General features: G+C 44.4%; 1 protein-coding gene across 1 annotated transcript in view; it reads left to right on the top strand.

Moving 5' to 3' along the window:
* The window catches only part of camk1b (calcium/calmodulin-dependent protein kinase Ib), an 87,082-nt gene extending 74,737 nt beyond the window's left edge, over positions 1-12,345 (top strand). Inside the window, exons 3-12 of the mRNA XM_024427039.2 lie at positions 3,473-3,604; positions 7,157-7,231; positions 8,123-8,261; positions 8,680-8,806; positions 9,148-9,223; positions 9,372-9,484; positions 9,961-10,039; positions 10,209-10,296; positions 10,490-10,637; positions 11,029-12,345. Of these exons, the coding sequence (XP_024282807.1) occupies positions 3,473-3,604; positions 7,157-7,231; positions 8,123-8,261; positions 8,680-8,806; positions 9,148-9,223; positions 9,372-9,484; positions 9,961-10,039; positions 10,209-10,296; positions 10,490-10,637; positions 11,029-11,132 (1,081 nt within the window). The 3' untranslated portion in view covers positions 11,133-12,345. The remainder of the gene's footprint in view (positions 1-3,472; positions 3,605-7,156; positions 7,232-8,122; positions 8,262-8,679; positions 8,807-9,147; positions 9,224-9,371; positions 9,485-9,960; positions 10,040-10,208; positions 10,297-10,489; positions 10,638-11,028) is intronic.
* Positions 12,346-12,684: the final 339 nt, after the last annotated feature.

The raw sequence follows: 12,684 nt of genomic DNA, 5'->3' as shown, positions 1-12,684 counted from the left end.
TCTGACTCACTGTAGAACTGGTACCCACTAGAGACAAGGATTTCCTAATAGGGCAGGTAGCTATAAAATGTCCTGCCCCTCCACAGTACAGACAACAGTTATTATTCATCCTCTGTGAGCGCTCCCAAACTGATAGCCTAGTCCTTCCCAACTGATTAGACTCAGGAGTATCCAACTCACCCGTCGTAGATTGACGAGAGAGAGCTCAGGTGGCTTCAACTCCTCTCGGAAGAGCTGCCTTTGGAAACTTCCGGATTCCATTGGAGGTGAATGCGCCATATCGGGAGCACGAGTGTGCCCGAGACCAGAACTCCTCTCACTCTTGCGTTCCCTTAGGCGTCCATCAATTATAATGGTTAAGGCGATAAGGGAGTCGAGGTCCACCGGCAGTTCCCGAGCAGCTAGCTCATCCTTAACCTCCTCAGATAATCTGTGCAGAAAAGTATCGAAAAGAGACTCCGGATTCCAGGCATATCTCAGGGGGCCAACGTGCGAAAGTCCGCCGCATCGTCTGACACACTACGGGAGTTTTGACGTAATATACAAGCAGTTTGCTGGCCACCTTTCTCCCAGATACCGGAGACTCAAAAACCTTTCTCACTTCTGCCATAAATTCCTCCAAATGATGGCAAATGGCAGATTGGTGTTCCCAAACTGCCGTAGCCCAGGAGAGCGCCCTTCCTGACATTAACGTAATTATATACGCTATCTTTGATCGGTCTGAAGAAAACTAAGATGGCTGTGGCTAAAAAATAAGCGAGCACTTAGAAATAAAACCCTGGCAGGTACCAGGATTCCCTGAATATCGCTCTGGAGGAGGTAAGCGGGGTTCACGGGGAGACGGGATAGGCTGTACCAACTCACCACAAATAGGCAAAAAATTACTGGGTTTTTCCAGAGGTGGCTGACAATCTCTGAGCTAACTCCCTGATTTTCTCCATAATAGCCTTTAACCCATGGTCGTGGCATTCCGTCAAGGAACTGAGCCCTTCCAAAAGGCCCTGTAGCAACTCCTGATGTCTCCCAATGGTGGCTCCCTGCAGGGAGACAGCGTGGCGGTGATGGTCCAAGTCTGCTCGGTCTGTCATGGCCAGTTCGTACTATCACGACACAAGGCGAGACCCAGATGCAGACACAGGAGGCAGATGGTTGGAGTCTTACAATATATTAATATTTATTAATCCAATATGGAAAGGCAAGAGAATGGTTGTGGACAAGCAAAAGGGACGAAACCAATTAAGAGTCCGGAAGGTACCAAAGGGCAGGCAGAATCAAGGTCAGTGCAGGCAGGCAGGAAAGTAGTCCAGAGTCCGGCTGGAGTCAAGACTTGGAAGACTAACAAAAAGAGAATAGCAAAAGGAGTACGGGAAAAATATGCTGGTTGACTTGACTAACATACAAGACAAACTGGCACAGAGAGACAGGAAACACAGGGATAAATACACTGGGGAAAATAAGCGACACCTGGAGGGGGTGGAGATAATCACAGGAACATGTGAAACAGATCAGGGAGTGACAGTGTTAGAGGACAATACTTTTTCACTGGGACTAAAGCTTCAATAAAATTGGCTTTGAGTGTACTTTTTACTCCCTCCCCTAGGGACCCTGCCTGGCTATTCTTATGTAAAAGTGTTTGTTTCAAACAGTGATGATCTTAAGGCTCCGTTGGGACACTAGACTGTCAGCATAGTGACAGACTGTCTTTAGAAGCTCAGAAGCAAAATGTTGATTTTAGAGACTGACTGTGAAGGGACAGTTGGCTGTTAAAATACATTTCTGCTAGGACGCTTGACTATGTGAACATTTGGCTGTTTTAACTGTTGACTGACTGAAATACTGTTGACTAAATGTTAGTTTAGTTGACTGTTTGACTAGTACTGTAGTCTGTATAGAAGAGCACAGCTGTGAACTGTTGTGATAGGTGTGTGTTTGGATAGTGTCTATGTGAGTGTATCTCAGAGGAGGCTCTGTCTGCTGGTATTAGTAGTATGCTGAGACAGTTTCATGTTGAATAGCATCAGGGCCAGGCGTCTTCCCGGACTTGTTTCTCTTGGTGATGATAAGAACATCCTGTTAGGATCAGCTCAGTGAACACACCCACAACTCTGCTCTGCTCCATCTCAGCCAAGGCCCACAGCACGTCACTGAACCAAAACCACTTGCTCTGTTCTTATGAATTAGTCATCATACTGCATAGACTTGTTTTCTTAACATCCCTCAGGATTTTCTGCTTTAATCAGAGCGATCGATGTTGTTTGGTTATGAAATACTTATAGATGATTCAATCTTTCTAGATGTTTTTCTCTAAGGCATCGTTATCAGTCATACATCTAAATGTACTGTTTAGACTAGATCATGTTTACTGTCTGTAATTACGTATCTTCTGAGTAAACAGAACACATTGACACATGAGAGGGTGTGGTACTGTCAATAGAGCTGGCTAATCCTGAAACAGTCTGGCAAGCTTATGAGATCATCATTATCATTATCATCATCCATTATCGTCATCATCACTGGTCTTTTTTTTTGCCCTCTCTGTCATTTCTAGTCTGGTCCCTCCTGGTGGCTTCATAGTTCAGAATGGCAACTGCCCCAGATTCTAGAGAGGAATTTGAACTGGTAACCTCCCACCCCCTGATGCAGGGCTAGATTTGGGCCCAGAATCATAATGATCCGTTTAGAACAGTGCTTCCTAAGTGGTGGGCTGTGGCCAGTCCCCTTGGGTTGCAGCTGGGTTCCGTTTCCACAGTTGTTAGATCAGTGGTTCCCAAACTTTTTCCATCATTGGGGAACATCCTCACTCTCTCTCTCTCACTTTCTCTCTCTCTCACTTTCTCCCTTTCTCACTTTCTCTCTCTCTCACTTTCTCTCTCTCACTTTCTCTCTTTCTCTTTCTCTTTCACTCTGCCACTCTCCCTGTCATTCTTCATTGTGTCTATCTCTCATGAGTTGACCTATGGTGTTTCCCAGATGATGCATCAGCATCATGGCAAAAGCCTCCTGGGTCATGGCCAACTGTGGCTTTAGAATCTGGCCAGAAATAAAGTATATTTTATCTAGTGAGACTAGAAAATTGTTTTATTTGGGTAAAATTGCAAAAAAAAAAACGTTTTGTAACCCCTGCTTGTTGAGACAAGATTGCGAGGTTTTCCAGATCTTGCGCCACTGACTTCAGAATGGGTACTGGAGCACTGATAATATACCTGTACATAGTAATGCCAACCAATATCCTCCCAGGCAAATGTCTAGTTTCCTCAGTATTCATTTAGAGGAGAAATTGGACAATGGACTCCAACTGTAGAGCTGGCTTCTTTCTGGTTCATAACCTTTTACAAGGACAAGGACTTTTCCTCTGTTTTCTCTTGGAGGGATGGCCTGGATTACTAATTAAAATGGTTGCTGAGAAAATGATGTGAATAAGATGTGATTGGCGGTTTGTGATGTTTTTGGCTGACCTGTCTTTGTGTTTCAGGGGGGCTTTCTCTGAGGTGGTCCTAGCGGAAGAGAAGAGGACACAGAAACTGGTGGCCATCAAATGCATCCCTAAGAAAGCACTGGAAGGCAAAGAGAACAGCATAGAAAATGAGATCGCTGTCCTGCACAAGTGAGTGATGAACACACACACATTTACACGCCCTTGTTGCTTATTGATGTTAGGGGAGCAAGTGATTTAACTCTGAGACAGATAGTGACTACAGTTGCAGTAATGACAGTCTGGTTAAAATACCTCCCTTTAAAACTGCGGAATTACGGACTAAGCCGGAAACTATGAAACTAGAGGGGCTTAAGCTATTTATAGTGCTCTTGTTACCTGGGTTACATGAGACACAGAGGCCTAGTGAATATACAGGATATTTCTTGAGCTGAGAATGTAGGGATGAGAGAGAGATTGTGAGGGAGAGATAGAAAGAGATAGACAGAAAGAGAGAGAGAGATACAGAGAGAGACCTTAAACTCCTAAAAGCCAAATTAAGCCAGAATTGTAACATTTTCATTGCAGATCACCTCATTCTTCTAGTAGCCTCCTACTCTTCCCATTAGTGTATTCCCATGAGGTCATGAACTGTCAGAGAAACCTGAAGTGAGATTCTGAACTCTGTCTGTCTGTTTACCCAATTACTCAAGGCAAGATGGCTGCCTCTTAATGACGGTGTAAAACATCTGTTCGAGGACATCACTACTGCACCCATGAAACAACTTGTCTGACAACTCAAAATGAATTCTTCCTCTGCTTTATGTTCGCTACATACTTCAGTCCGAGGCTGCCATCGTTGAAGTCGTTTGTGGTGACGTCAAAATTAGGAGTGTTATACAAAACAAAGTCATCAGCGATCGGATCATCTCTAACCAATCAGAGTATCAAAGCCATTGACCAATTTTCAAAATGCCGCTTTGTGTTCTGGCTCTGGCCCATCCATCAGTTTCTGGGACCAATCAGAATGGTTAGAATGTGTTTGCGTTCTAGAAATCGTTGGGGAGGTACTCAGATCCAGACTCATAGCGGAGAAGAAACTAAAGTCTGTGGGCGTGGCATAGCTTTTGGCTGGAGCGAGGATTTTGGGTAGTAAAGGCAATGAATCAAGACAAAGCTGCTGAGTCACCCAGAGTTGCATCAGAGAGCACGAAGTAAAAAACAGTGTAGAATATAGTGGGTAGTTGGTATCAGTGGGAAGGGTTGTGGATAGTCATCTGTTAACAGTCTGTAATCAACCCCAAGCCCCTACAAACCTCTTCATGGTCCCGCATAGATCTGTAACATCACATGGCAAAGTGTTAATCAAGTTTATACAAATAAGAGGGACAGTTTCTTACTTCTTACTGAGAGAGAGAGAGAGAGAGAGAGAGAGATACGGATAACCCTTTATAGCTGTTGAAGGGGCTGTGCCGCTAACTTCCCTTACTCTACTATAGTTTAGCCTACTGTACTGTACTGCATGTATCCCCCCCAGAGTCCTGCACAAAACCATTAGTCAGCCCCTGCATGGAGCAATTCATTACCCCTGCTCACTCTCTCAACTCAATGAAACACTTTACAGAGACCATAATGAAATTGAAAGGCTTTTATAATCTCCCTCTTGTCTCAGTTGGATTCCTGCCAATGATAATGTGTTGTGATTTTCCCCAGGCAGCAATGTTTCAGACAGGGCATAGGAACACACGTGATACAAAATTGATACTGCAGTGCGGTTCCATTTTTGTTTTGGCCTCTCTCCGAGCCGTGCCAGTGTGACAAGTGTCTGTCATCACTGGGGTGCCTGCCATCTCAAAATGTAGTGACACAGATGGATGGACTATCAGTAGCTTAAGGGGAAAGTAATGTATTCTACCTGCGCTGTGCCATGATACTTTGGTGTAGAGAGAGAGACACCTATTGATAGAGGAGCTACTCTGTTGTAGTCATAGGAGGATTTGGCCTTGTGTTGGAGCATTGATAGCTTTCTACCCCAATTCATGGCTCCTACACTCAAGCTGAGCTCAAACCAAAGATTGTAAAATGACAGTAAAGAAGATTGTAAGGAGTGTCTGAGTGAGTGAGTGAGTGAGTGAGTAGTGAGTGTGTATGTGTGTGTGCGTGTCTGGGGTGTGCGTGTATGTAAACAGTCTTTCTCAGTCTTTGAGTGTAAGGTGAAGTGTTGTAGGTGGGCAGCATGGGGATGATGGAAGAAAGCCACCTCCAGAGCCGTGACTCACCTGCTCAGTGTTCTGTTCTGTCTCCACGCCAATGACTCTCAGGGGGGCGTCAGAATACACTGCTCAACCAATTAGAGAGACGCCTGCCACCACACAGTCAACACTGGCAACACAACTCTAGCTCCAGCTTAAACTAATATTAGTGATAATTAGTATCATAAATCAAATCAAATCAAATTTATTTATATAGCCCTTCGTACATCAGCTGATATCTCAAAGTGCTGTACAGAAACCCAGCCTAAAACCCCAAACAGCAAGCAATGCAGGTGTAGAAGCACGGTGGCTAGGAAAAACTCCCTAGAAAGGCCAAAACCTAGGAAGAAACCTAGAGAGGAACCAGGCTATGTGGGGTGGCCAGTCCTCTTCTGGCTGGGCAGGGAGGAGATTATAACAGAACATGGCCAAGATGTTCAAATGTTCATAAATGACCAGCATGTTCGTATAATAATAAGGCAGAACAGTTGAAACTGGAGCAGCAGCACGGTCAGATGGACTGGGGACAGCAAGGAGTCATCATGTCAGGTAGTCCTGGGGCATGGTCCTAGGGCTCAGGTCCTCCGAGAGAGAGAAAGAAAGAGAGAATTAGAGAGAGCATATGTGGGGTGGCCAGTCCTCTTCTGGATGTGCCGGGTGGAGATTTTAACAGAACATGGCCAAGATGTTTAAATGTTCATAAATGACCAGCATGGTCGAATAATAATAAGGCAGAACAGTTGAAACTGGAGCAGCAGCACGGCCAGGTGGACTGGGGACAGCAAGGAGTCATCATGTCAGGTAGTCCTGGGGCATGGTCCTAGGGCTCAGGTCCTCCGAGAGAGAGAAAGAAAGAGAGAAGGAGAGAATTAGAGAACGCACACAGGACACACAGGACACCGAATAGGACAGGAGAGGTACTCCAGATATAACAAACTGACCCTAGCCCCCCGACACATAAACTACTGCAGCATAAATATCATACATATTGTAATCTCTCGTCAACGGACTGTGTAACCAGAAATGGTACCGTAGAGCTGTCATGATACAATGGAAGATGTGAGATAACGGGCAGCATTAGTTCCGGTGCTTTGGACAAATCATGATTTCGCAGGTGTTAGCATCTTTCGAATTTTCGAAGGTGAGGGGACATTTGGCCTACAGATTTGTCATAACTTGCAGAGAGAGGGTAGAGCTCTTCTTTCCTTCTCTTAACATGGACCCAGAACTTAATCAACCATCTGACCAATTACATGAGACTTTAGCTCTGGGTTAACCAAGATTATATTTAACCGAGATTAAGATTGAGTGCTCCCTATGATGTTTATTTAGATACAGAATTAATGAGAATGATCTCAGAGAAAATCACAGAATGCTATGTTTAACGATCATACGTTGTCAGACAGTTCTGCGTTTCTAATGGTAATGTACAATGTTTGTGACTTTGACTCTCTTTTTCTCTCTTTCTCTCTCTCTATCTCTCTCTCTCTAGGTTAAAACATGCCAACATTGTCTCCCTGGAGGATATCTTTGAGAGTAAATCTCACCTCTACCTGGTTATGCAGCTGTGAGTGATCATCCTGCTGGCTTTATGACCTGCCTCTATCTTTTCTCTCTCTCTCTGTTCTCCTTCTACCCATGTTACCCCTTTCTGTCGCTCAACCAAGTCACTCTCTGCCTTGTGAAGAGGCAGCCTTCAGTTTGCAAACTTTCAAGATTATTCCTCTGCAATGTATGTGTGTTTGCGTGTGTGTATTAGACTCCCTGCCTGCGCTGTCTCCCACCCGCTCTCCAATAATTACTCTCTGAGCTCAGGGGCCTTTCTGTTGACTGATCCCAACAGAAGTCAAGTCACAGACTGCCCCCACCCACACACCCACCACACACACACACCCACACACACACACACACACACACACACACACACACACACACACACACACACACACACACACACACACACACACACACACACACACACATGAACACACAGAGAAGAGAAGGAGTGGTATGTGAGAGAGATAGAGATTGCTTTTACTGTTGAAAACAGTGGGTAGTGAGATGAAGGGGGGTTGTGTTCACATTAGCAACACTGCTGTAAGGGCATTCAGATTTAACCAAAGAACAGTTGGGGGTTCGCACAAATAAAAATCCCCTTTATCCCTCTCTTTCCCCCCTTCCTTCCCTCCTCTTTCTCTCACTCTTTTTCTCTGTCCCTCTCTCTCTCTCTCTCTCTCTCTCTCTCTCTCTCTCTCTCTCTCTCTCTCTCTCTCTCTCTCTCTGTGAGGCAGCATGACATGGCTTTAGCTTGTTGTTAGAGCTGATACACAGAGAGCAGTGGTGGGTTCATCTAGGAAGAAGCAATGCCTCCACCTAGTGGTGATATAGGCATATAGCAGGAAGTTAAATGGACATACTTAGCAGGTGTACGTCAGACGCCTTCCTCCTCTCTGTCCAGGGTGTCTGGTGGTGAGCTGTTTGACAGGATAGTGGAGAAGGGCTTTTACACAGAGAAAGATGCCAGCAAGCTCATCCAGCAGATCCTGGACGCTGTCAAATACCTCCATGACATGGGCATCGTACACCGCGACCTGAAGGTGAGCCTGGATTAGGGGTCAAGGGTCAGGTGGTGTGTATGACAGTGAAAGAGGAGATTTCAGTGTTTAACACTGGAGTCATTTACCTACTTCTTTCTGTCCAATGACTGAATAGTCACAATACTGGATGTATGATAGCCACTCTATTACTAGAGGTTTAAGGGTGACCTTATGGTATGGAACATGTTTGTTGCCTAGGCACATGATGCCTTTGTCCCAATCATTCTTTAGTGCCTTTTAAATTAGATTAATTATCTTTACTCCTCTAATGAGATAATTTGTTTACAGGCAGTTCAGCAGCGTGTAAACTGATTGATCATTAGTTTGAATAACAAATTATTTCCCCAGTTTGTGTGTGTCTGTTTATAAAATGTTAGTGAACAATAAAGTTGATTGAATGCTCTGTCTTCTTTTCCAGCCGGAGAACCTTCTGTACTACAGTATGGAAGAGGACTCTAAGATCATGATCAGTGACTTTGGCCTGTCGAAGATCGAGGGATCTGGAAGTGTCATGTCCACAGCCTGCGGAACACCAGGATACGTGGGTAAGGAGGACTGGTACTGATCAGTACATGCCTTTGTGTGTGTCTGTCTATGTTTCAAGAGCATGATTTCTATGATTTAGGGCTCTTTTCTATCCGTATTGCGGAAATCCAGCATTTTAGCATGGTTTAAATTAAAAGGCATTGTTCCCGCGTTAGCGGAGACTGCACTCACTGTAAACAGTTCAATAGGAAATTACCTTTACATTTATAGCGCTACAATTGCTTCAGCAATACAGATTGAAAAGAGCCCTCTGTTTTGAGAGCAAGCGCACACCCAGTGATCATGTCAGGCTAGATGTGTAATGATGCGGATGAAAACACTGCTCTCTTATCGTTGGCAGCCCCTGAAGTGTTGGCCCAGAAACCCTACAGCAAGGCGGTGGACTGTTGGTCAATCGGTGTCATCGCCTACATCCTGTGAGTTATGGGGTTGGACTGGCTCTTTCACTTTAGTCTTTCTCCTACCAGTCTTACTGTGTTACCCTAGTTTCCACTTCATTATTTTCAACAATCAACTCATTCCCTAACTTTCACATGATGCCTTTGTGCTCTTATTCTGACGCAGTTTGTGTGGATACCCTCCGTTCTATGACGAGAACGACGCCAAGCTTTTTGAGCAGATTCTGAAGGCTGAATATGAGTTTGACTCTCCTTACTGGGACGATATCTCTGACTCAGGTCCAGTAGACCTATGTTGTCATTATTAGTTCTGTTTGTCAGCAGTTTCATATTATTGTAAATTACTTACCTTGGTCTGGGGTTTGTTATGGTTTGAGTGTTCCTGCCAAGCTGTCAGTGTGTGTGTGACGGGATTAACCATAATACACTCACTGGCCATAGAACAATCACTGAGGCCCTGTGAGATCACCATTACATAGAGCTCTGAGGGTCATGGTACAGTACATAGTCCTGTGGGGAGTTTCTGAAGTCAGGCCAAAGGCACATGGCCAGTTTATGTATTTTACTGTCAAGTCAGTCTGGACAGTGTTTCTGCTGCAGTGAAGCTCCTTTTACTGTAGTAGCCTAGGAGTCTTTTTCTGCATCAGCTACCTTTTTATTCTGTGTAAGTAGCATCATTAGATATATCTAATGTATGTTTTAAAAAAGACATTGCCTTTGAGTTAAATATATGACTTTTCATTCTGTGTTTTCAGCCAAAGACTTCATAGTCCACTTGATGGAGAAGGACCCCAGGATACGCTACACATGTGACCAGGCTCTGCAGCACCCCTGGTAGTGAACACCATCTTCTCCGTCACAATACACACACACACACAAACACACACAACGCGACTTTATTATGTCGAGAATAATTGACTAAATGTGTACTTTTGCCAAGTGTTCACCTGTTCTTGTGACAACCAGCAGAAGTTGTCCCCTCATGTCTTTCTCTGTCCCTCAGGATCGCTGGTGACACCGCTCTAGATAAGAACATCCATGAGTCTGTCAGTGCTCAGATCAGGAAGAACTTTGCCAAGAGCAAGTGGAGGGTGAGTTACTTTTTTTGGTCCTCGTCAAAATGCAAATACATTTTTGCTGGTGTGCTGTGTTTAGTATATTAGTAGAATACTAAAGATCCTGCAGTATTCAGCGGACTATTATTAAGTCAATAAAGTTGTTATGGCGTTTATCATGTATCACTTTTCAAAATTCTGATCTTAATTGAAATGTTCTGCCCCGCAGCAAGCGTTTAATGCCACGGCGGTGGTGCGTCATATGAGGCGTCTGCAGCTGGGCACCAGTCAGGAGGCCACCAGTCAGACCACCCTGCCCAGCCCTCTCAGAGCCCACCTGCTGCTGTCTGAGGCCACAGAAACAGAGGACACCACTGGTCAGTGGGTCAAAGCACCGCCACACCACACAAGTTAGGACTATTCAAGTGTAGCAAAACTTATTAAAATCTGTGGAGACACGACTTGATATTGTGAAAAATACTTAATTTTGCTGTTCTGTTTTGTTCATTCATCCCCAGTGGGTCTTGTTGCTAGGTACAGTATGTTTCCAGAAAATAACCAGTCCCTTTCACAGTGTATTAGGCTCAGGATTACGCACGTCTCAAAACACTGTCTCACTCAGTAACACTTTGATATGTAATCCTTGCCTAGTCCAGGCTGAAAAAGGCTAATAAGAGGCAGATTTATAGTGTAGAAGAGTTTTCAGATCTATGTGTGGTGATCCTCTCTCTCGCTCTCTCTCTCTCTCTCTCTCTCTCTGTGTTCCAGAGTCTCCATGTGAGGGGGGCTGCTCCCAGAGTGCTGATGGGGGGGCGGAGCGCGACCACCTCTCCAACTGCACCTACCGCTGCCATCCAACCAGCCGGGTCTGATCCCTGCACACCCAGGCCACGCGAGGCCAACCAATGACTTTCCCATTTACCTCTGAAGACCAGAGAACTCCCTTGTCTGGCCAGAAATACAGAGTTGTTCCAGCAACCTGCCACCAGGAGGGGCAGGCAGGTTATGAATCCAGGGTGGGGAGGAGGGACTCGATGTCAACAGAGGAGGTCATTTGAACGGATTGGGTGAGAGCGGGGGATGAGATGAGAGGGTAGAGGAAAGGAAAGGAGGAGAACATTGAGAAAGAGAGGTATGGTGCCCAGAATAATCCTGGCTCATATATTTTGGAAGCGGGACAGAGCTTGGACAGGGTTTTACTCATCCTTTTAAAATGTGTGTCTGCTTTTTATATCTCTGCATTTATGTGCATGGTGTTTTCTATCTTCATTGTCTTTCCACTTTGACAGAATCCATGGATGATTTCTGCATGATGATGTGACAGGTCCCCTTGCATGTTGGCGGCAGGTGTTTTATAGCGTGAAGAGTCTATTGCAAAATCGTGTATGGTGGTAATCATTATGTTATAGGTCCTGTACTGCAGAGACACATCTTTATGACCTTAATGAATTTAGTCCTTCAGCATTACATTTGTATGGCTTTGTTGTATCTTAATATTCTTTTTATATATAAATGTAGCCCTAGAAGCATTCACCTAATACCACATCTGGATAATCAATGTGAGAATACTCCATCCATTGGGCTAGTATACAGTAGACCCAGCATTTAGCTAGATCTGTTCTTTCTTCTTTTTTTTCTCAGCATGGTTGTGTTTCACAACTGTAAGTTTGTGGTTGTGCTCCCACCACAGGCTTGTAACAGAATAAGGCTTTCTGATTTTAACAAATTCAGCACAGGGACTTCTTCTCTATGCTGCCTTTAGAACAGTATCAAATGTTTATTTTCTGGTGGCTTTTAGAAATCTGAAGATACGTCTCTATATCTCTGCACTGTTGAAGGAGCATTAGCGGCTATTTAATTTCTATCGTTGTATGTTTGTATATATTTCAATGTGGCAATTCTATTGTTAAATACAGACTTTCACCTCGGTCCAGATCTGTCCTGATCGCTTTTCCAGTTGAGAAGTGTAATACCCTGGAGATAGACTTACATACATAGCCATTCCTCTTAGTACTAGTTAATACTTCATTTTTTCAAGCCTTTGTATCTGTACAGAGAGAACTTGAATTAAAGAATGTAAATATACATCTCATTGTCTCACCTCATCATTTCTTCTCTCTCACTCATCATAATTAAGCAATAAGGCACAAGGTGGTGTGGTATATGGCCAATATACCGCGGCTATGGGCTGTTCTTACGCACGACGCAACACGGAGTGCCTGGATACAGCCCTTAGCCGTGGTATATTGGCCATACAGTATACCACAAACCCCCGAGGTGCCTTATTGCTTACCAAGGTAATTAGAGTAGTAAAAATACACTTTTTGTCATACACATGATATACTGTCTGATATACCACAGCTGTCAGCCAATCAGCATTCAGGGCTTGAACCACCCAGTTTATAAGGTCATTTAGAACATACT

This window comes from Oncorhynchus tshawytscha, linkage group LG07 (genome assembly GCF_018296145.1).
Source record: "Oncorhynchus tshawytscha isolate Ot180627B linkage group LG07, Otsh_v2.0, whole genome shotgun sequence".
In the NCBI taxonomy this organism is placed as follows: Eukaryota; Metazoa; Chordata; class Actinopteri; order Salmoniformes; family Salmonidae; genus Oncorhynchus; species Oncorhynchus tshawytscha.
The sequence above is the reverse complement of the archived record's forward strand: the minus strand, read 5'-3'. Positions and strand labels throughout refer to the sequence as shown.